This window comes from Alternaria postmessia (assembly GCF_024291825.1).
Source record: "Alternaria postmessia strain BMP 2775 chromosome Unknown scaffold_3, whole genome shotgun sequence".
In the NCBI taxonomy this organism is placed as follows: Eukaryota; Fungi; Ascomycota; class Dothideomycetes; order Pleosporales; family Pleosporaceae; genus Alternaria; species Alternaria postmessia.
In genome coordinates this window covers 641,731-663,918 of record NW_026260076.1, presented here as the reverse complement: position 1 = coordinate 663,918, position 22,188 = coordinate 641,731, and the positions used below count along the sequence as shown (strand labels likewise).

At 52.0% G+C, this 22,188-nt stretch overlaps 5 protein-coding genes across 5 annotated transcripts; all 5 read left to right on the top strand.

Annotated features, from left to right (window-relative positions):
• Nucleotides 1–532: 532 nt before the first annotated feature.
• Nucleotides 533–2,748, top strand: J4E82_000991 (uncharacterized protein; the record flags this gene model as incomplete). The annotated part of the gene is made up of 5 exons (XM_051727309.1): nt 533–1,199; nt 1,249–1,428; nt 1,483–1,906; nt 1,961–2,181; nt 2,231–2,748. The coding sequence occupies 5 exons, from the start codon at nt 533–535 to the stop codon at nt 2,746–2,748; spliced, it is 2,010 nt and encodes a 669-aa protein (XP_051593116.1).
• A 1,166-nt stretch (nt 2,749–3,914) lies between these two features.
• On the top strand, nt 3,915–5,023 carry J4E82_000990 (uncharacterized protein; the record flags this gene model as incomplete). The annotated part of the gene is made up of 2 exons (XM_051727308.1): nt 3,915–3,918; nt 3,996–5,023. The coding sequence occupies 2 exons, from the start codon at nt 3,915–3,917 to the stop codon at nt 5,021–5,023; spliced, it is 1,032 nt and encodes a 343-aa protein (XP_051593115.1).
• A 1,636-nt stretch (nt 5,024–6,659) lies between these two features.
• Nucleotides 6,660–8,317, top strand: J4E82_000989 (uncharacterized protein; the record flags this gene model as incomplete). Its single annotated transcript, XM_051727307.1, has 3 exons — nt 6,660–7,733; nt 7,798–7,922; nt 7,981–8,317. 3 exons carry the CDS (start codon nt 6,660–6,662, stop codon nt 8,315–8,317), a joined length of 1,536 nt encoding a protein of 511 aa, XP_051593114.1.
• A 1,320-nt stretch (nt 8,318–9,637) lies between these two features.
• J4E82_000988 (uncharacterized protein) lies at nt 9,638–10,237 on the top strand (the record flags this gene model as incomplete). The annotated part of the gene is made up of 2 exons (XM_051727306.1): nt 9,638–9,734; nt 9,819–10,237. The coding sequence occupies 2 exons, from the start codon at nt 9,638–9,640 to the stop codon at nt 10,235–10,237; spliced, it is 516 nt and encodes a 171-aa protein (XP_051593113.1).
• A 4,948-nt stretch (nt 10,238–15,185) lies between these two features.
• J4E82_000987 (uncharacterized protein) lies at nt 15,186–16,905 on the top strand (the record flags this gene model as incomplete). Its single annotated transcript, XM_051727305.1, has 3 exons — nt 15,186–15,720; nt 15,770–16,119; nt 16,168–16,905. The coding sequence occupies 3 exons, from the start codon at nt 15,186–15,188 to the stop codon at nt 16,903–16,905; spliced, it is 1,623 nt and encodes a 540-aa protein (XP_051593112.1).
• Between the last annotated feature and the right edge of the window lie 5,283 nt (nt 16,906–22,188).

Genomic DNA, 22,188 nt, shown 5'->3' with positions numbered 1-22,188 from the left:
TAGCCAGCCCCGCCATCGGCTTCTTCTTCTAGTGCTCAATCTGCTGCAGCTCTCCAGCCCTTGTCGCGACGGTGCGTTCCGTAGATGCTTTGAGTTGACTTCCCCTTCACCCACGCCTTGTCTGCCAGCTCTGCGCTCTGGCTCCGCAGTCTACATGAGACCCAACTCCAGTCCACCGCAAGAAGCTGAGCACGTACGGCACCAGTCACTGACGCCGGAGAGCCCGCGTCCGCAAAACGTCCCGTCGCCCGCCAACATTCCCATCCTTGTAGAGCACATGGATGCAAACTATAATGATGTCTCACTCAGCAACACCGACTCTGCAGCTCCTTCCGCTCCCCATTTCCCCCAGCAGGCGCACAGCTCCAGCGCGAACGCGAACACGTCCACGCCGTACTTCGCCGACCAGTCCGCGACCGCCAACTTCCACACTATAGGCGTACAGGGTGGAGGACATGATGCGCCGGGTGCTTTCTCGCAGTCGACTGGTTTTGGTGGCAGCATGGGTACGCAGCCGCATGATACCTCTTCAATGCAGAATTTCACCTCACAGCATCAGTCGCGCGCTGCTTCGGCCAGTGACGCGCAGCACGCGTCTGGTCAAGGTCTTCATTCTGCGTACCCATACTCCCATGACAATGCCTATGCTGCTCAGCATGCGCCCGCCCAGTCTACCCAAGGCGCTCACTACCAGACTGGAGCGCATACTGGCTCCAATATTGACGTACAAGCCCTGTTGGATTCTCTGACACCTGCTGCCAACAATGCGCCCTCGACTCAATATGCTTCTGCACAAGTGTCCGCCCAGTCACCGCAGACACAACACCATGCCTCGTCCTTGCCCTCGGCCACCAATCTCCCTGCGAGGCCGCCTACCCAAGATAAGCCCGCTACGCACCCCAACTATGACCCCAACGATGATATCAGATCCTATCATCCACAGAGTCAGCAAGCACCCAATGCCCAGCAGAGAGGAAATGGCTCTTTTCAGCCAATGAATGTGCAGAATCAGGACTTCTCTACAACGTCTGCCCATGCTCAGCAGCAGCCGGGCGAACGCAGCGAAACGCCCGACGATGAGGATCAGAGGTGGCCGCCCGAGGTGAATAGAAGATATGAGGAATTTTTGGATCAAGAGAGGAAGTTTGTAACGGAGGGGCAATGGGACCAATTCCCCATGGGCTCGCGTCTCTTCATTGGTGAGATGGGATTGTTTTGGCACCAAGGATGCGCCTAACCTTTTCTTAGGAAACCTCCCCACTGAAAAAGTCACCAAGCGCGACATCTTTCACCGGTTCTACCGCCACGGCAGGCTCGCGCAGATATCGATCAAGCAGGCATATGGCTTCGTTCAATTCCTTGACTCGGAGTCATGTCGCAGGGCCCTGGATGCCGAACAGGGACAGGCAGTGCGTGGCAGGAAGATGCGTATGTCAAGTCACCTCAATACACGACCAGGTAACAGTTGACTGACGAGAACAGACCTCGAGATATCCAAGCCCCAGCGAAACACGAAAAAGATAGAACCACCGAATCCGACACCGCGTCGACGCTCGCGTTCCCCGGATTATACTAGGGGCGGGACGGGGCCGGCGCCCAGGGATAATCGCTATGTAGGGCATCCAAACTCCATGTCGCCGAGGGATCGACGCTTTCGCGATCGGGATGATTACCGACCTATGCGATCGCCATCGCCACGGGCTCCTCCTCGGGGCATACGATCACGAGATAGAAGCCGCGACAGGTTCGATGCGCGATATCGTAGCAGGTCCAGGACACCACCACGCAGACACAGAAGCCCATCTCCGCGTCGCGACTATACAGAAGATGGATTGGATCTTCGACGCCGATTGCCCCACGAGGTACCTGATATCCAGATTCTTGTGCTCAATGAGGGACTTCCCCGGTAGGTTGATGTTCAATATCCGCTGCGTGAGAGCAGGCGCTAACACAGTCGTAGTGACTTCATTCGCTACGTCGAGGATACTTTCCGCTCGCAAAACTTACGCAGTAACGTCCTGATACTGAGTGGTCGATTCCCTGAACCAGCTGTAGTTCGCAGACAAATCCTCGAAGGAGTCCTAGCTATTGTGAGGCTCGATACTACTGGCCTGACCAAAGGTAAGGTCAGTGTCCAGATTTTCGACCGACGTGGCGGTGCCAACAATGTCCAGTTCAACGGTATGATTGCCTATGCCTTATGTGAGTGACTACTGACTCGTGTTCCTAGAATACGCCGATCTTGACCCCACGACGGCTGGTCTTCTCGTCAACAATGCCAAACAAACCCAGCTGCGACCGGTTCTGCCGCCATCATCCTCGTACGGCTTCGGTCAGACTCTGCCACCGCACTTCCCTCAACCGAATAACCCCTTCCCGTCTCTGCCAACCACTCAGCCCAACATCTCTAATCTCATAGCATCCCTCGACGGTGCTAGCTTGTCGCAGCTGCTCGGTGCGATGTCCGGCAACAACATACCCCAAAACGCGCAACCCGCGCCGAATCAAGGCTTAAATGCCGATCTTGCACGCCTGCTTGCCCAGGTGCCTAGTCCTGTTCAGACTCCTGGTTTCAGTGGCCCAGCTCAGCCACATCTTGCGCAGCTGGGCAATCAGTTCCCCGCACTTGCTTCTCTATTCGCAAACCAGAGCCAGGCCGCCGCTCCACCAGTACAGACACCTACTCAAGCTGGCCCCACACCAGACATGTCTGAAATCATGGCCCAGCTCGCTCAGTATCAACGCTGAGTAAACTATTTCCGTACAGCCAAAATCCTAGATATCAAGCACGGCTGTCTTGGAGGTTACCACCAGATAAACCCGACATTGCTACAATAACCCATATCCTGTATGCCACTCCATCCGCACATGTATCGACATGTTGTATATCCCAACCAACCAAACCCGACTGCGCCCATCCATCCAAATCCCCCTGAAAAGTAGCCATGTATCTCCCACGAACCAGCTCATCGAAAACACAGTAAACCGTTGGACCCATGCTATTCACCTGGCCCTGAATGGTGAACCCCGAAGGCCCCCGCATCCTTGTTCCGCGCAGCAACCTTATGGAATACCCTTGCGACAATTTCCTGGCGACCTCATCATAACCCACGCGACTCAAACAATCCCTGGCGACGACTTACCTTCCGGGTCAACGTGCGTTGTAAATTCTGGATGAGGCCCTACCACATTGTCCCCTTCTATTCAAGGTTTTGCTCTGCTTACTTTCATATCATCTGGCCTGTAACGGTCGGGTCCTTGTATCTTCTACGAATTTCCTTAGTTCCTGTGTATGGTAGCTTCCTATTTTGATTTGATCTGACATAGCGTTCTGCGAGGTGTTCATGGGCGCACAATATCATGCCATGCATATGTGCTTGGAGTCTCTTTCAAGCCCTTAGAGGCAAATTGGCGTTTTGCAACGCTTTCGCGTTCTTGTATATATTGGCATCAGCAAGGCGCAAGCAATGGGTTAACGAGATGGTGTAGCGTCAATTACGGCATAGACGGGGGATATTACCAAACACTCAAATAAAGCTGCACAACTCCAGTCCATTAGCAAGCTTGTGTCACGCATCTACTACAACAATCATTGGTTGACCAAGTCGAGTTAGCGCTGACGCGAGGTGTGATGACATCGCGCGTGTCTCCCGCGGCACGATTAGACCCAGTTTTTTCTTGCCCTACGAATGAGAAACGTCACCACTAGTAGCCGTCAGCCAACGTTTGCTCTGTTGCTGTATTGCTGTATTGCCAGTGCGTGCATGCTTTTCACACGACAATGAAACCACGGCCAATGTTTCCCACGTTTCCTATACCAGCGCGATCTCACACTGTCTTCGCAAACCTGAAATGCCATCGAAGCATACACACCCGGGCCACAATGCCTGCATTGAGCTGTCAGATATGGCATGATGGGTCCCGGAATATCATACAATGGGGGAGGCAGAAAAAGAGGTGGGAGACACAGATGAGCCGGCATGCCTCATCTTCAGCGTCGACGGCAAAGAAGGCAGAATATGGCAGGGCCATGCCACCACCTCCTGCCAAAACCAGCAATGCGAACACACTTAAGGTCACAAACCCTTCGCAACCTCCAAGGAAATCTCAATCTTCCCCCCTCGTTCCCGCGCAGACTCCCACTTCGAAGGCCACAACCGTCCCAACACTGCGAGCGAAGGAGAAGTTGAACCCACCGCCTTTTACCTATGCCCCCGAAATATCCGTTCCCGCACGAAAACCAGACCAGAACTTTGTCAAGTGGCTATACCGCGCCGGTCGCGCATACCTCACCTTCTATAAAACGGGCATCTCACATGTCCGACAAACATCAAAATTCGCCAAGACACTGCGCCAAAAGGCTGCTCAAATACCCAACAAAGACATAAGCGAGGTTCTGACAAGAGCGGAATGGCAGATTGTGCGGAGAAGCAGATCGGACACGTTGAGGTTACCGGCGTTCGGTCTTTTGGTCTTGTTACTTGGAGAGTGGTTACCGATTGTCGTCATGTACATTACGCCTGTAATTCCAGAGGCGTGCAGAATACCACAGCAGGTTCAACGCGCGATACGGAAACTTGAGGACAAGCGGCAAGACCGGTTAAGAAGGGTCGCTCTAGATGCAATGCGACTGATGAGCAGGGATCGCCCGCCTATTGGCACCGCATCTTCTGACGCGCCATCCGTATCCCCACCGAATAATGGACTGCTCATGCCAGTCACCACGAAGAGATGGAACGAGATGACGCTCTACGAGCTCTCGCTTACCGCAGCACAACTCGACTGCTATCCCGCAATATTTGACTTGCTACCTCTGACAGCACCCAAGTTCCTCTTACAGCGCAATGTTAGGAAGAAGTTGGAGTACTTGAACACGGACGATAGGTTGATTAACAGAGATGGCGGATGGGCAGGTCTTGGGAAGGAGGAGCTTCAGAGGGCTTGTGTGGATAGAGGTTTGCCTGTTTTGGGGAAGAGAGAAGATGAGTTGAGGAAGGCGTTGGCGAAGCTGGAGGGGTGTTAAGGCGTACACGAGCGACAGAGATTGTGCATATGACTATAAGATTCGACGAAGACGTCAAGACGATGCTCAAGGTTTAAAATAGACATGTAGACATTTTTTGTTTGCAATATAGATCTCAGAGATACCCAAATATCACACCTCTCACCATGATGCGAGAAGCAATATGCGTGCCTCTTTGACGCACATACGGATCGATTAAGAAAGTCTTGTATATAAATACTTCTTTACTGCCGTGCGAAACTAATTTAGTCGACTCTGAGAGTGTATTTGTGCGCATGTGTTGAAAAACTGGCGGAAGTTCAACCTTCACCCGCACAGCATTGGCAGCGTTACGGGAGGTTACTGGATCCGGAAAGTTGAGCAACACGTTGTCGATTACGGCACTATTGGAGGGGCAGAAGAGCAAGCGCTCTTATTGAGGCAACGAGGGGCATGGCGGGGTGTGTAGTGGGATGTAGAATGGAGGGGCAAACATTTTTCACTTCGAAAAGATGAGAGTGAGGGGCACGACATGATTGGCTTGCTTTCACCGGCACGCTTCCTGAGGGAAATCCTATTGAGGTAATAACATTGTGCGGAGCGAACAACAGGTGAATATAAGTAGGAAATGAAAGCTGTAGCCGGGATTGGGGCTTGTTTGCTATATCGACTGCTCCTTCTCGGATTTTGACAGATGACTTTGGCGCTACAGAACAAGACACTCTCCATTCTCTCTTTTTTTTTTAAGTATTCCTGAATAGTAGAGATAATATACGTCTGTTGAAGCTCGTGCGACCTTCCGCTGCGAACAACAGGACGATTGTTCTTGAAGGTCTACCGAAGGGAACTTAGTCGGCTTGATCGCTGCGTAACACCTGCCACGAGTAGTTTTACTGCTGGCAATCCTACAATGTTACTCGAGAAATTAGCAGGAACATGTGGGTTCCTGATCTTGCTGTCACCCTAGCTCTTCTTGTCTTCCATGCCATCTTTTTGCTAGATCGGACACTCAATAGCTTATCAAAGTTCTCTCGAAGCAAAATGGCTGCGTTTCACCACCTATGTCTTCTTTCGATAACGTGATTTTCGGCGTGGGATGAACTCGAATGCAGAAGGCGAGTCGAGAGATTAGAACAAAGAAAAGAATACAATTACTTCGAGCCATACTGACGACACATCATGGGCCACTATGCACAGCGCAGGTTGCGGCGAGGGTGAGACGGTTACAATGCTAGATCCGATCAAGGGGTATGTTGTAGAATGAACTGTCTTAGAGACAATGTGCAGAAGTTTGTAGATGACTTGCCGAATAATGGAGCAAGGACTTTGCCATGAAGAAATCAGAATTCGTGGTTGCCGTTGGAAAGCCGTGGGTATCGTACAGCCAATCAGCGGTGTTGGAGACATGATTACCTCTCGTGCCTCGGCATCTTCCCCAGATGTTCTCTGCGCCAGCTCCACACAAGACGGAGTGCTACGCGGAGACGGCTAGCTCATGTTGTAGACCGAGGCCAAACGTCTAGAGACCCGCATATTGTAGTGCAGTGTTGGTAGCCGGTTCTCCTTTCATCCTAAACTCCTCCAGTCGTCCTCTCTGCCGTGCATCGCGTCGCTCCTTCCTCGCCCAACCGTCGTATCCCTTTCTACTACCGCCAACATGCCTCACGCCACGCTCACACGCGAGTCAGTCGCTTCGCACAACACACCAGAGGACCTCTGGTGCATCATCGACCACAAAGTCTACGATCTCAGCGATTTCGTCGACGCCCACCCTGGCGGCTCCGTCGTGCTCGAGCAGGTAGCTGGTCAAGATGCGACGACGGCTTTCTACAATCTACACAGACAAGAAGTTTTGGACAAGTACCAGGAGCTATGCATCGGCACAATCGAGGGCGAGAAATCAGAAGTCATCGTCGGAAAGCCTGGCGATCTGAGCCCAGTACCATACGCAGAGCCGTTGTGGTTGCGACCCCAGTTCAAGAGCCCTTACTTCAAGGAATCGCACCGAGCACTGCAAAAGGAGGTCCGCAAGTTTGTCGACACACACGTCACACCCGAGGCGCAACAAAAGGAGAAGGATGGTACATACATCAGCCAAGAGTTGATCAACAAGATGGCTAAGAACGACATGCTGGCCATGCGTCTTGGGCCTGGAAAGCATCTCCACGGCAAGAACCTGATGGGTGTTGTCAAGGGCGAGGAATTTGACTACCTCCATGACCTTATCCAGGCACAGGAAGGTGTGCGCGCAAACGCTCGTGGATTCCAAGACGGCAACATGGCTGGTATGACCATCAGCTTGACAGCCGTCTTGCAGTGGATGCCTGAATCTGAGCTGAAGACGCGCGTGGTAAACGAGGTGTTGACTGGCAAGAAGAAGATGTGCCTAGCCATCACCGAGGCTTTTGCTGGATCTGATGTCGCTGGAATTAGGACCACTGCGACTCTGACCCCAGACGGCAAGCATTACATTGTACGAGGCACCAAAAAGTGGATCACCAACGGAATGTTCTGCGACTATTTCGTTACAGGTTGCAAGACGGAAAAGGGCTTCTCTGTCCTACTCATCGAACGCGATGAGGCCGTAGAGACCAAGCTCATCAAGACGAGCTACTCCACAACGGCAGGTACCGCATTCGTCGAGTTCAACGATGCCAAGGTACCGGTAGACCATCTTCTGGGTGAAGAGCACAAGGGCTTTGTTGTTATCATGAGCAACTTTAACCACGAGGTAAGCACAGACCCTACAAAGTGTCTGTGAGACATGGACTAACTTTGTGTTTTTACCTCTGCAGCGCTTCATGATGGCTTGCGCTGTTATCCGACAGTCTCGCACCGTTGTAGAGGAGTGCTTGAAGTGGTCTAACCAGCGAATTGTTTTTGGCAAGAAGCTCATAGAGCAACCTGCCATCCGTCAAAAGTGAGTATTGCCTCTAACGATGGTTTCACACTACCTTGCCCGTACTTACACTATCCAGGCTTGCAAAGATGATCTCACACGTCGAAGCCAACCAAGCATGGCTAGAATCTATCGCCTACCAAATGACGCACATGTCGTACGCGCAACAATCAAAACATCTTGGCGGACCCATCGGTCTACTCAAGTCGTATGCTACTCGTTCTGCACACGAGATTGCAGATGAAGCCGTCAACATCTTCGGAGGTCGCGGAATCACCCAGGGTGGAATGGGTCGAGTCATTGAACAATTCCACCGCACCTACAAGTTCGATGCTATCCTTGGGGGTACCGAGGAGATTTTGGGCGATTTGGGTGTAAGACAGGCAATGAAGGATTTCCCAAAGAGCATGTTGTAAATTTGGGTTAGCAGCGGTGTATGATAGTAGCGTAGTAATAAACATATTTGTTTGGGCCCCAAAGCGGTCCGGAAGACGATGAAACGCTTCTAGAAGCAATGGCAATGTGACAGGACGGATATAAAGTATGTGTGTGTGTGTGCGTGCGTGAAAGCGCGTGTGGGGAAAGGCCATGTTTGGAAGATGTTTGACCATGTAGGCGTACAGAGCAATGGACGTGTCTCGAGTACCAAAGGTGCCGACCGCACACGGATCCAAGCGGTCGTCGCACAGACGACACGATGGGCGGATGGTAGCGTGACTCGACATGATCAACGGCATGTCCACATCGACTCGGAGCATTAGGCCTTGTGCATATGTCAGAACGAAGCATGTCGAATGGAAGCGGCAGGGCGATGGTCAACATCAAGGATGACGATGGCTCTGTTTTATGACGATAGTCGTCCAGCCTCACACAGGGCATAGCCGGCATGCACGCGCCACGAATCGCAAACACTGGCGCAGGCCGAGCGATGCGCCTCATCCGACACAATACAGTGGCAGGCGCTGCTGTCTGCTGTCGTCGGCGTGTTAGACGCCTTGAGGCGGCAACAAGCGAGTTCCTGGTATGCAGGGTGCATGAGACACGATCTAGATTGCATGTCACAAGTACCATACAGGAGTGGGTGAGGCATGTCGCCGATACGTGTCACATGCAAGAGGCAAGTCGGGCGAGGGATGATGTGGAAGTAGATGCATGAGCGTCTTGGACACTTTGTCAGACTTGCCTCATGGCTGGCGATGATGAGAGGCGTGTTTTGAAGGGCTCCAGGCTAGCTTTGGTGCTGATGCAAGGCATAGAATACCATGGAAGAAGGTCGGCTAGTGGTAGCCGCCCTGCATCGGGGAGGCAAAGGACGCGCTGCGAACGCATGTCGGCTCGAGTCGTGTGCAGTGCAGCGCGCAGCGTAATGCAGTGCCATCGGTCGGACCAAGGCACCAGTGACAGCATGGGGCTCCATTTGCCTTTGTTTAAGAAGCGGTCTGCGTCACCTTTACCTACTTGATCTCCATCTGTCACTACTACTACCGCTACTGCTACTGCTGCTACTGCCACCCACCCATTCACTCTCCGTCATAGCACTCGCCCTACTCTCACTCTCCTGCTTGTATATAACATCTCCTATCTGCATCTACCCGCTCAACCATCTCCGTTATCTAGCCGGTCAATTCGCCGCCACAACTCGCCGACCACATCAGCGTCATCTCACACGCTCTCCGCACCCGCACCCGCACACGCACACGACACCTACCCGTACTTGCCTCTCCGCAACTGCCACTATGCGCCGTTCATCCAGCATCAGCAGCATCAGCTCGTCCAGCTCCGAATCCGAGGACACGATGCAGATCTTCGTCAAGACGGTATCCGGCAGCAGCAGTAAGTCGTTCCCGCCACGGTTCCGACGCTCGGAACAGGTCGCATTATGAAGTCACAGCAGACACGGCTAACATGGTGCATCAGCAATCCCCCTCACAATCCCCTCAAACACATCGATAAGCACCCTGCGCTCTCTCCTCGCTCTCCGAACCAACCTCTCCACGCCCTCGGATCTGCGCATCGTCCACGCCGGCAAGCACCTTTCCTCATCCGACACCACCTTGGCTGATTACGCCATCGGCCCCAACTCGACTCTCCACCTCGCACTCCCGCTCCGCGGCGGCATGCCCCCAAAGAAGATCCGTTGTTCCTTCAAGGACTGCAAGGACCGCGCACAACCCATTGTCGGTGACTGCGGCTTCTGCCAGGGCAGGCACTGCAGCCGTCATCGCATGCTCGAGGATCACAAGTGCGAGGGACTGGAGGACTGCAAGAAGGAGAGCCACGACCGGAATGCGGACAAGCTGAACAGCGAGCGCACCGTTGCTATCAAGGGTGTTTAGACGAGACATGCGATATGCGATATGCAGACATGATATCCCCTCGGGCGATTTGGCCATGGCCATCTGCAGCTCTGCTTTCCACGCCCTGACGTAGTGGCGCTGGGAGCTTCTTTTTTTGACTCTTTCAGCTTCTGATTTCGAACACGGGACAGTAATCTTTCGTCCCTGGAGCATGGCGTTATGAGGCAAGCGTCTAGCGAACTTGTATTTGTAGCTAGAGTAATGACAGCCATTCGTATTCCATGACGTGCTTTTGTCTGCTGTGGTGCAACACTGTGTCTCGTGTGACGTGTCATCTAACCTGCTGTCTTCACACTCAAGCTCGTCGCATTATTGACTACACGATGACATTGCTCGAAAGCTGTCCCATCACTCGAGTAGAGAGAATATACACCATGAAAGCCGACGACTTCTATATACTTTCCACGAGAAATCACCGAATGCCGAACGACCAGCTGACCCATTCATGAAAAAGAACCCCAGTTAGAACAGAACATGACAAATCGAGAAGATCGAGAAGAAAAAATGAACGTTACGATTGCGTGGCCACATGGCAGCCACGCGTTTACCTAAGCAAGCCATGGCAGCTTGACTCTTCCTCGGAGCAAAGTCTTGACAACACGATTTTGCATAGTTTGTTGTTGTCGTCTCTGTGTATCACTGTTTTGTTGGTCGGAGATGTCTCGGGTCCCCTCAACAACCCTTTACTACTTGCAAATACTGCGACGCGCGTACGACAACTGCGGCGCCGAAAGTATGGCGAAATTCGTGTTATCAATATTCCAGCTCAACGAAGACGTGTTGGAAAGAGTGAGGGTAGTGATATTGACGGTAAGCATCAAGGATCTGAGAGTATTAGGAAATTTGCTTGTTATGCCAGTATGACAGCATTGTTCCGACATGAGTTTCTTCGGATGCGCCCGGGTAGAGGCGCAAGCGCTTCGCGGGTCTGACCGGAGTTGTTCAATGATGGAGTGCGAAAGACCGAGAAAAATGTACTTGAGAGAGGATTGGAGTAGACGTGTAGACTGGGAAAGGAAATATGCCAGTGTCAAGCGTCGCAACATGTGGCTGCTGTTTCGACAAGCTTGTTTCGTATACAATTGTATTTTGAAAAGGTGCTTGCAGCAGAATTGGTTTGCCTTGGTTACCGTCTGGAATATAAAAGGGTGTAAATAAATCATTCTCACACGTAGCGCTGTGTGTCGCTGAAATGTTATCAGAGTGTTGCTTAAACGCCGACTGGGTAGTGTCTGGGTATAGTCAAGACACCATGCCAAGTATATGATGGAATTGGCTGCGCTCTGTAGGTGGTCAAATGGAAGGATCGTGCTTACTCCTGGAGCGTTTGATGACAAGACCGCACTTACCTGTGGCGAGCCCAATGTTATATTTGTTGAGCTCGCGGTACTCTCGGAGGCCGCGCTCTGACACCATGATGGTGAACGTGCGAGACACTCGTTGCTTGTTGCCCGTTGCCTTGTGGTGCCTTAGGTGCCGAAACATATGGAAAAAGCATGGCAGTGCCCAACGGGAGGTCTCAGCGCAGTGCGCGTGCATGCCTGCGCAGTCGTGATTGCCCGAGTGAATATTTCTTTGCGAGTCACGAAGTCGTGTCGCATATGGAAACCCCTTTCCGTATGCAACCTGGAACCCAGCGCCACAGGCAGCGCTGAGCCTCCCGCTCCGCCTGAGGCCAACACATGCTAGGGGCAGCGGTTCGAGTCGAAATGATCTTTGACATGGAGTGCGGCGGTTGTCGGTCTTGGTCGCCGCCTTGTCGTTTCCTTGTCGTTTCCAAGTCGGAGCAGTCGTCGGACCTCTAACAACGTGGCGAGTCGGCCCTGCCCAGTTACGCCCAGCAGACGACAAGAAGGATCTGAAGCGCTTCGCCATAACATCATCTCTTTTGTTTCAACGTCTTCCGCTCTCCGCTCCGCCCTGGCGGCTGTCGCTTCGAGGCCGCCGTCTCATAGGTGCGGAATCGCGTTTCGGAGTTGCATCTTGAAGTGGCCTGATGTTGACACACGGAAACTGCACGCCTCCGCAGGGGGTCCTTTTTTGTGGCGTTCCGCTCGTATTTGCTTGTTTCTTCCACAGCGCTATCAGTGATGGCGGGGGCGGAAACCGAAAGGCTCTCTTCCATATGGTTCAGAGGATTGGAGTGGATGGAAATGTTTCCTGGGTGAGTTTTCCTTCCAGTGCAGGACTTGGCATTGTCGCATGCACCAGCGGGAGTACTGAGATGATAACTGATGACCCCTTAATTGACCACGACATGAACTAACACACATTAGGTAGAATGGTTACCGTGATAATAAGATACGAGTTCTTAAATCTCAACAAGTTGGCTCGCGCTCGCTAATGATTATTGAACCAGACTGCGGACGGGCGCGCTCCCGCAAATTCGCATAGAGAAGCGAACCGACCATGCTCGGAAGTCGCTGACAACACCATGCGATTGATACCATCAGTCACACCCTATCGAAATCTCCGAGCATCTAGCCGTGGAACTGCGATCGAAGCCCAAACGCCGCTTCCGCTGTCACAGCTGCTCATCGGACGATACACGGAGGCCTTACCCAGCCAACCCAAAAGGTCAACCTTCGAAAGTTAAATCACGACATGGTTCCGCTGTGCGGACTGACTGCGGCAGCATGTATGTGGCACTGCAAAGTAGCATGCATGACGATATCCGCTACTCAACGTCCGGCTCCGGTACAACTTCGCTACATTCGTTAGAACGTTGGACAAGTCCCGGTTTTCCAAGGGTCCTCCTCCCCATGGGACTATTGTGGAACACTTGTGACGTAGCCGATGGAGTCCGCGGGAATTCAGCTCGTGCCTCGCCATCATCATAGGAAACTGACTAGCTATCGCGACGGAGAGACGAAGCCGCCAGCTGACCGCTACCGTGGCGAGGCTCAACTCTGGCTGTTATCCAACAAGACGACTGCGAAGAATCAGGCAAGATAACATTCTCTTTTGCCTTTGTCATTTGAGTAACATGTAGCGCAGTTCTGCGCGGGATGCTTCTTTGTTTCTTCTCGGCTCTTGACACTTCCCGACAGGGAAGATCTGCACAGACCTAGGAAGATATCGGGCTTGGACTTGTTTCCAGATCGGATTAGAAATAGTATCTGGTGCTCGTCTCGACGCTGGATCGGATTGATATTGTGCGAGGACTTCCTGAACGCGTAATTGCCCGGCCGACAAAGAGCCTTGGCAAAGCAAACTCTCTGAAGGTAGCGTCGCTGATCGCCAGCCTTAACTCTTCTCCACCATTCTACCCCAACACACTCCATGCGCTTTCGAAATCCTGGAGTCCACTTTCCGCGCGTCGTCCGTCAACAAAAAAGATGCATCTTAGCTGACGGCCAAGCACTGACATAGGTGTGCGTGTCGCTGGACGACTCGTCGCAATGCAGGGTGATGAATCTCATGCAGCCACAACCGTACCCTCCGATATGACTCGCAACATGATACGTTTCCTTGAGAGCATATCTTCGTTACGGCGGGAAGAACAAAGCATCAACGCCAGCGTGGGTGCTGATGCTTGGCAGAGCGCCCTAGTTGTCGATCCCTGACCGTATGAAGCGGTTGTGGCTGTGTTGAAACTGAAGATAACGAAGCAACGAACCGCACCGGCCCGCTGATCTTGTTACGCCGCCAACATTAGCGTGGCCTCTCTGTCATGTACTCAAGGTATTGCGGGTGACACTCGACCCTCCTCCACAGTGACTTTGCATGTCTAGTGTCGACACCCTCCATGTGCTTGCGCGTCTCCATCCAGATTATCGGCCGGCGCATCCGCTCTGATCCAGGAACTGCCCAGAGTTGTAAAAGTCTCAGCGGTAGTACCGCGAGAGTACTCATCTTTGGCCCTTGCAATATAACTGGGCCAGCCAAGGCGGATTGTACATCACTACTCGAGCACATTCTTGGCATACCGACCCAATCGAGCCGCATCACTCATCATGCCTCCCGCTGACGCTCTGCCAAGCGCTGGGGGCCCGCTCCGCTATTTTATACAACCTTGTTAGACGCATCGACCCCTATCATCGTCTACCGAGTGTCTATGCCCACGGACGACTTCGTTTTGGTGGAACAAGCCAAGACTGCACAGCCTATGAGCAATCTCGATATTCGCACACGCAATTATGGGAAAGGAGATGCTTGGTCCATGTACCATGGTAGTCTCGCCCAGCGCGGTTCAGAACCGCCTATTGTGACACACACATTCAGTAAAAAGAGGTGGCAACGTCCTAGTTTGTAGCAGCCTAGGTCACCAGCAGTCAAAGGGAATACCCTGGGAGACGACATGGTGGACATGTTTTCACGACAACGAGTGAGCGTGGGGAAGCCCAAACGCAAGATGCGCCGGAGAATCTACCACCGCTGATCGCTCTTCCACCGGATTAACGCGCCGCACTAAGCTTTGGGCCGCAGGGCATCTGAAGCCTCTAACAGAGTAATGAAGTATTCCCTGCTACCGGCGGAGTTCAGACTTCCGTATGGCCTTGGCTTCTCTTGGGCTTGCACCCCTGCGTTGCTTGTGCCCTGCGGCATCCATTCCCCATTACACGACCAGTTTGACTACCACGTCACTATGGGAGAAGGTAGCCACAATCTACATGGGGGTTACGCGCGTGCTTAGCAAGAGTGGAGCCGTAAAAGAACCCTCTATCAACCCAAGCCTTAGGCTCGTTCCCCAGTTCCGTGAGTGTTTGCACATGAGTACCGTACTTATACCCCATCCCCGCCGCTTTGACAGTTGTTTGAATCTGTACCAATCCATCACCAGTGCGTCCATTTGAGCGCTTCCCCTCCAACACGTGCTATCTGTGTTGAGCATCTTATCGTTTCATACGTCAAACGCTTTCCCAATTAACTGATTGCTCTTCCCTCTTTGGCCTCACCGTCTTCACCTACAGCAACCACGGTCAAGATGCCACCTACACGATCTACCTACAAAGAGAGTCGGAAGTACAGCGAAGGAACGCTGCCACTCTCCGAAGCACCTACCGCGACCAATTCTATGCGAGACGAATCACGACACGCCAGTGTCGACACACTCGACGAGCCCAATTGGCCGCAATCATGGCGTGCCTACGCATGCTTGTTAGGCTGCTTCTTCCTCATGTTCAACTCGTGGGGACTAGTCAACGCCTACGGCACGTGGTCTTCATACTATGTTGGACACTCACTCCGAGGTACTGATCAGCTTGAACTGAACCTGATCGGCTCGACTCAATCCTTTATTGTGCTTCTGCTGTCGAACGTGGTCGGGCGGCTCTTAGATGCTGGTCACTCTCGCAAGGTGATCGGTTGTGGTACTTTCCTTGTACCCTTTGGTCTTTTCATGCTTTCTGTCGCGCATCCCAGCGACATTGAGGCTCTTGGAAACTTCGGCTCGATCTGGGCAACTCAGGGCCTTGTGGTCGGCCTGGGTATGGGTACCTTCTTCGTTTCCAGCTCCCAAGGTGAGTTACATTCATCACTCTACACTACTTCCTGCTAACGCCATTCCAGTTGCTTCAACATGGTTTCCCAAGCGCCGGGGTCTTGCTGTAGGCTATGTGGCTTGTGGTGCCAGTGTAGCAGGCGTGATCTACCCCAGCATGCTCCGCTACTTGATCCAGTCTGTCGGTTTCAATAACGCAGTACGCTACGTTGCCACTCTCACTTCGGTGACATGCATCTACTCCTTCATCTTCTGCACGCCAGACCCTGCCCACGAGCATCACGAACCGAAGAGCTGGGGTAAGCTTAGGACTTGGTTCGATACTGAAGCCTTCAAGAACAAGGCTTGGTGCTGGTTCACAGCTGCCGTTGCGTTCATGTTCTTTGGCTTTTACCCGGTTTTCTTCAACCTTGAAGAGGTTAGTATCTCTGTTCTGTCTACCACGCCGATAATTAACAGTGTTTAGTGGGCATCAGTGCGCGGCTTTGGCACTCGCGACCGGACAGGTTCCCCAGTAAGCCCCTCCGACACGACCGACAAACCTCTTCAAACGTTTTGGCTCCTTGTCATCATGAACGGAGCTTCGACTGTCGGACGCATGCTCCTCGCGCACTTCTCGGACAAAGTCGGCGCCCTCAATATGCATATCGGCTCTCAATTCACCGCGTCAATGCTCACACTGGTCCTCTGGACATTGGCTGGATCAGAGACCGACGCTATCGCCTTCTGCGTCGTTTTCGGTGTCTTCTCTGGTATGGTCATTGGTCTCCCTCCTGCGTCTATCGGCAACATTCTCAACTGCACCTACGCCACACCGGACACGAGACACTTTGCAAAGAAGAAGCTTGGCCACTGGACCGGTATGATGTACACGTTTGCAGCCATCCCTGCCCTTACCGGCCCCGTCATTGCTGGTCATCTCATCACAGAGTACAACACGTACATCACTGTTCAGATGTGGTCCGGTACTAACCTCATGCTCTCATGTATTTGCATGATCATCTCTCGCTGGTATCTACCATGCGATAATGGCGAGCATGCGAAGGAGGCAATCATTCGCAGACTGAGCAAGGCTGAGACATCTGAAAAGCGTAGGGACAGTGACCCTACCTCATCACCTGACCCACTATCACAAGCCCCTACCCGGGTTCCCTCACCGCGTGCTTCCTCCGACAATGTCAGCGATGCCGGCCAGATGGTCTAAAGAACCTCATTCGCCGGGCGGTTTCCTTAGTCTTTCTTGATTGTACTTTCTGCGAGGCGCCTGGAGTATCCCTTTACGAAGTCATGAATGCTTGCACGAAGTTTCTTGTTAGCATGTAAGGGTCATGTGTTTCTTTGTTCAGGCTCTTTCTATATCCTATCATCTTTCGGCGGCATATTATGACTAGATTTCTTTGCGGAGGACATCGAGGGTTCCCGTCAACCAAAATTCTCTGTCTCGAATCACTTTTCGAGACAAACGTAGGCGCACGGAGCTCCCTCGATCACGGGTAGAGCATCAGTTTACAATTCGTAGCGTTTGAAATTAAAACTTTTGATCATACTCCTGCTTCAGATGTCCCCTTCCAGCCGTGACATGACTTTGTGAACGTGGTGCTCCAGTGACGAACATCGTACCCGAGATTCCCGCACATCGCTCTGCGGCTCACTCAATCAGCACTTCATACCGCAGCATCCGGGCTTTCGGGCTGCAAGAGCCCCACGGACATGAACTATTGTCATATTATGCGCACACATCACGAGTCCATCACCAAGTTCCGTGGCAGTGGTTCAAATTGATCACTGTTCCGGCTCGGCGCGGCAGTTTGGGCTTCCACAACGCACGTCCCGTAGATCTTGGATTTACAGTACGAAGATCGCAATCTGTCATTTCATCGATGTGCAAAAGCTTTGTTTCGCGTTTTGGGGGAACCAGCCTTAGGGTAGTTCGGTAAACGAGGTCGGCATGCGTCGACGTCCGAGTGTCCGGGTTATTTGGTGTCGGGTCTAGGACGCTGTTTGTAAACAGACATTTTCGCGAAGGGATCATTTGGCCGGCATCTCCTCTCAAAGGCATGTACGTGTCGTATTGTTATCGCTCATTGTCATTGTGCCGCATTAACGATTTCGTCTGCCTAATTAAGGCTTCTTCCGCTTTCGGTATACTATCGCTTCAAGCACCGTGGTGTCTTGTTCATGTGTGCCTGATATTCATCCTGATGGTCATAGATCCTGGAGTAACAAGTTTGGAAATCTAGGCGTATAGCTTTCTGATGACGCAGTATCGTATTTGTGCGACGGTGAGCGATCTCCATTGTTTCCGTGGTACCGAACGTTGACACGGTAGGCACGGTGACACATACCTAAGTGGTTGATCACTGATCATCTTTGTTCGAGAAGCATAAGTTCCATGGTAGATAGGCTTTGGAACATTGTAATGCCCCATGTTTCTCAACCCGTAAAGACACACTAGGCATGTATGTGCTCAAAAGATTGGAGACATCATGATGACAATTACACACCCATCTTGTCGTCTCTTTTTTACTGTAGTAGCACCCGCAACGATATTGATTGCATCACATAGGCTTGCCGTCTCAGACTCAATCTGAGAAAGACTTGCGTCCCCGAACTACGCACCAACAATAGCCAATCCAAATTAGAACGCCAGCATTCAAGTCTAGGGCAGATGCTTCGCTGCGGCAACAATGTTGTGGGGGCCCGAAGGTACCTTGCGTGCGTACACGTATCCATAGTCATACAATTTCATCACTTGCATTCTATCTCGCATATGCTAACGCAAGAAATGAATACTAGGCGAAAGACTCAGGAAAACAGCCTCAACATCTGGGATAAATTGAGAGACCACCCCTGTAGTCTCACAACCATCCCCTCCGGTGCAGAGGCGCAAAGTCTGGTTCAAAAGCCTGGGCCGAGATTCCGAACACTTGGCGTTCGGAAACCAACGCATATGACTATTTGGTTCGTGATTTGGATGCTGAGCGGTGTGATCATCTGTGCGTTGCAGTGGTTAGCTACTAGGTGATGCAGTGACCACCGCGGACCCATGCGACGGTGCAGCGGGTATGAAGAGCAGACAGCCAGAAGATGCGGGATTAATCGAGCCTAGAACAAGGGAATGGAGCTTTTGTTGTGAAACACACAAAGTACGCCGTGGCGGGCGATGTAACGGAGTAAGTTGGGGTAGTTACACCGTTGTGGCGCTTCTAGCGGAAGTCACCTTAACTAACGCGCCTGGAGATTGATGAGAGTCATGCTAGATCTATGGGGTAAGTCCACTATGCTGTTGATCATCATCACGATACCAGATGCCACTCCGGTGTTGTCGTCTACTTGGCATTTCGGTAGAATAGAAAGCGAACCAGTCTTCCAAAAGTCGCAAAAGACTTAGCAGCATTTCCAAGACTTCTCAAACAAGACGCTTAGGACGATACAGGATGACTTGAGCACTTTTTGACGCCTCCACGGATGTACATGCATACTCAGCCACCACCGTGACGTCCAAGCCGGAAACGACATGCCCACCATCATAAGGGAGCAATAAGCAAGCCTTAGCCCAAACAAGCGATACAAAAATCTCTCATTCCGTCTTGACCTTCCTTCGCAGTCTTGGTACCCGCACTAACCGCGGCTGTGGCTCATCTATATAGTGGAAAGCCAAGCAATCCGCTCGTCTTGTCGCGGCACCTTCTGTGGTGCGCGGGGGGCCAGGGCTCCTATGGTGCGTAGATTAGATAGCGTCGGTGGGAGATTTGTATCCGGTGGACGTTGTCTGTGCATGAGTGGGTAGCACCAAAGTGACTGGTGCGTGTAAGAGGTTGGTGTCTGATATGTGCCGCTTGGATACATGATGTCGATGTACATCGTTCCAAGTAGCGCTGCAAGCTTGGCAGCATTGCGCAATGTCGATCTTTATAGTGAGAACAGATTTACAGTCTAGATCCGATTCGCATTTGGGCTCGACCTCTGTCATGTGACTAGAAAACGTCTGGGTGCCACATGTGCAGTAAGATACTTAGACCACTGCTTGGCTATGCGAACTTTGTGGACTCAGCAAGTGTCCCGACCAAGGTTTCAATTTGTTTGTATATGTGCCACATTCGGCTGCATAAGCGGACGGTGACAACCATCCAGGGGCATGCATTAAAAACAAAGACAGATTGATGATAGGAACCCACCACTAGAAGACGTCGAGGTGATTGTAGAATGAAACAGGATACACGATTGGTGACAGAACGCTAGACGTGCCCAGAACTCCTACCATGCAAGTGTAAGTACGACCTGCCCCCACTGACGTGTGGATATCTGAACTCGCTGATAAGGGACTTCGCCAGACTCCGCGCAACCACTAAATAACGATCACAAGACGCCTGTCGCTCAACATAGCTTCAGAACATTCCGACGTGTTATTGCGCCACCTTTGACATACTTGGCGTTTGCACGCCAGGTTGTGCAGTGTGACCTGCGATCTCCAAGACGCTCGTCGAGCTCTCGCTACTACCTTGCACAGTCATGCCCAGCGCTCGTCGTGCGTACTCTTTCTGACCGTTCGCCACATGGTCTACCGGTGAGTTTGTGGTACCATTGCCATTGGTCGAGCCGTGTTCCGCGGTGGCAGCGGGAGGCTGTAACCATTGCACACTAGTACATCGGTTCACAAGTCGTACGGTGGTCTCGTCAACGGGAGCAAAATGATTACCGCTTGAGACGAGGAGGTGAAGGAGCCGCAATAGTTCTTCACGCTTATAATGTGGTGGCTTGCTGATTTGGCTGTGCATGAGTATCGGGTATAGAACGCGGAGGTAGGTATGTCGTAATGCGTTTGCAGCAGCCGAATCATGTGGTAGATCTATAAGATTTCGAAGGATGACGTCGACCAGGACATGAAGATCGTTGGTGTAAAAGTATTCGGCCGTGGAAGGATTACCGAAGAGAAGGTAAAGCACTTTGAGGATTAGAAGCTGAAGGGAGGTCTCCGACTCGCGGTTCAGAAGAAGAATCAAGTTGCATCCGAAAGTTTTGTAGGTCATTCCGTGAGTCGAGATAGCTTTGATGACCCGATTCGTTATTCCAGGTCGTCCATCGCTATGACGGCTAGTTGACGCTACAAGGTACTGTTCGTTCAAAACCAACTGTTCTGGTGTCAGCTCAAGACTTGGTAGGGGGTGCGAGTAGACAGACCAGAACGCGTATCACAGGATAGTGGTATGGATCGTCAGCATCGTCGGAAGCACCTTCTATGATCTCCAGCAGGTAGATAATGAAGGCGTCATTCACCGCAGCTACACAACAAGCGTTAGCAATGGCTTCGAGGAAAGATGGGAAATGGTGTCGTTGCCATACAAAAGTCGTCCCACGTCAATCGCTGAACCCGTGAAGATTCGTAGAGCAGTTGTAGAAGTAGTTGATGCAGAGTGGTCTCCTCTTGCACGCTCGGCGTTTGCACCAACTCAACAAGTCTAGCAAATGTGCCCTCCGAGTGCATCATCTCAAATATATCATCGTCTTTGCTATTGCGACCATCGTAGAGGAGGAAGGCGGCCACTATGTGAAGAGTAGGGTTATCATCTTCCTATCGCATTGGTCAGCCTCAGGCTCAGCCAGCGACCATGCGCTCCAGACATGCACCAACATACCTGCAAGAGGCAATATATTATCTGCCGCCGTACATATGCCTTGTTTGAGGCAAAGAGGTCGCCCTCGAGCATGCGAAAGATGCATTTTGCGACGCTGAAGTCGGTTTGGAGGTATTCGGCTATTGGTGGTGGTCAACGTTGGTCATGGCAGAGGTTGGAGACGCGTACATCTATAATTCGTAGTGACATTAAGGAAGGATCGCAGCGAGTTGTCGATTATCTCGTGCTGGTGACAGCGCGTCGAGACGATATCGTCGAGTTCTGTGTAGCGTGTTAGTCGAGGCTGTTGGTGGGGTTGCCAGGCGCTCTCACCATCCCAGAACTGTTGCTCATTCTCGAGATCATACGACACCTCAAATGCCATGTCGTAGTCGCGGGTCTCTGACAACAATCATCCTCTCCAGCGATCAAGGCTGCCGAGGGCGGTGCAGAGAGGCGCAAACTGTTCGTTGTCGGAGCGTTGATGCGAACAACTGACCATCAAGACGCCGGAGATTCACCGGCGTTAGTTAGTGCGTCACCGATACTGCTTGGGGTATAGGGTAGTCTATTGTTACCACACGTTGGCAGTTGCATTCCAACATGCGAATGCCCTCACGTACCTGTCACTCTAGCTTCATCGCCAGTTTCTTCTTCTTTCCTCCTCTGTCTAATCTTTGCAAATGAACGTGTGCCCTAGTGACCCACCGATAACCACGGAAACGTAGTGACACGTCAGACATTCCGACCAACACTCCAATGCCATCACAATCATCCTCTCCACCAAAGCGCAGTTTTCATGTCAAGCGCGAGAGCCTAGGCGGTGATCTGCGAGTACATTTTGAGCGCATCAACGTGGTCATATGAGCTTG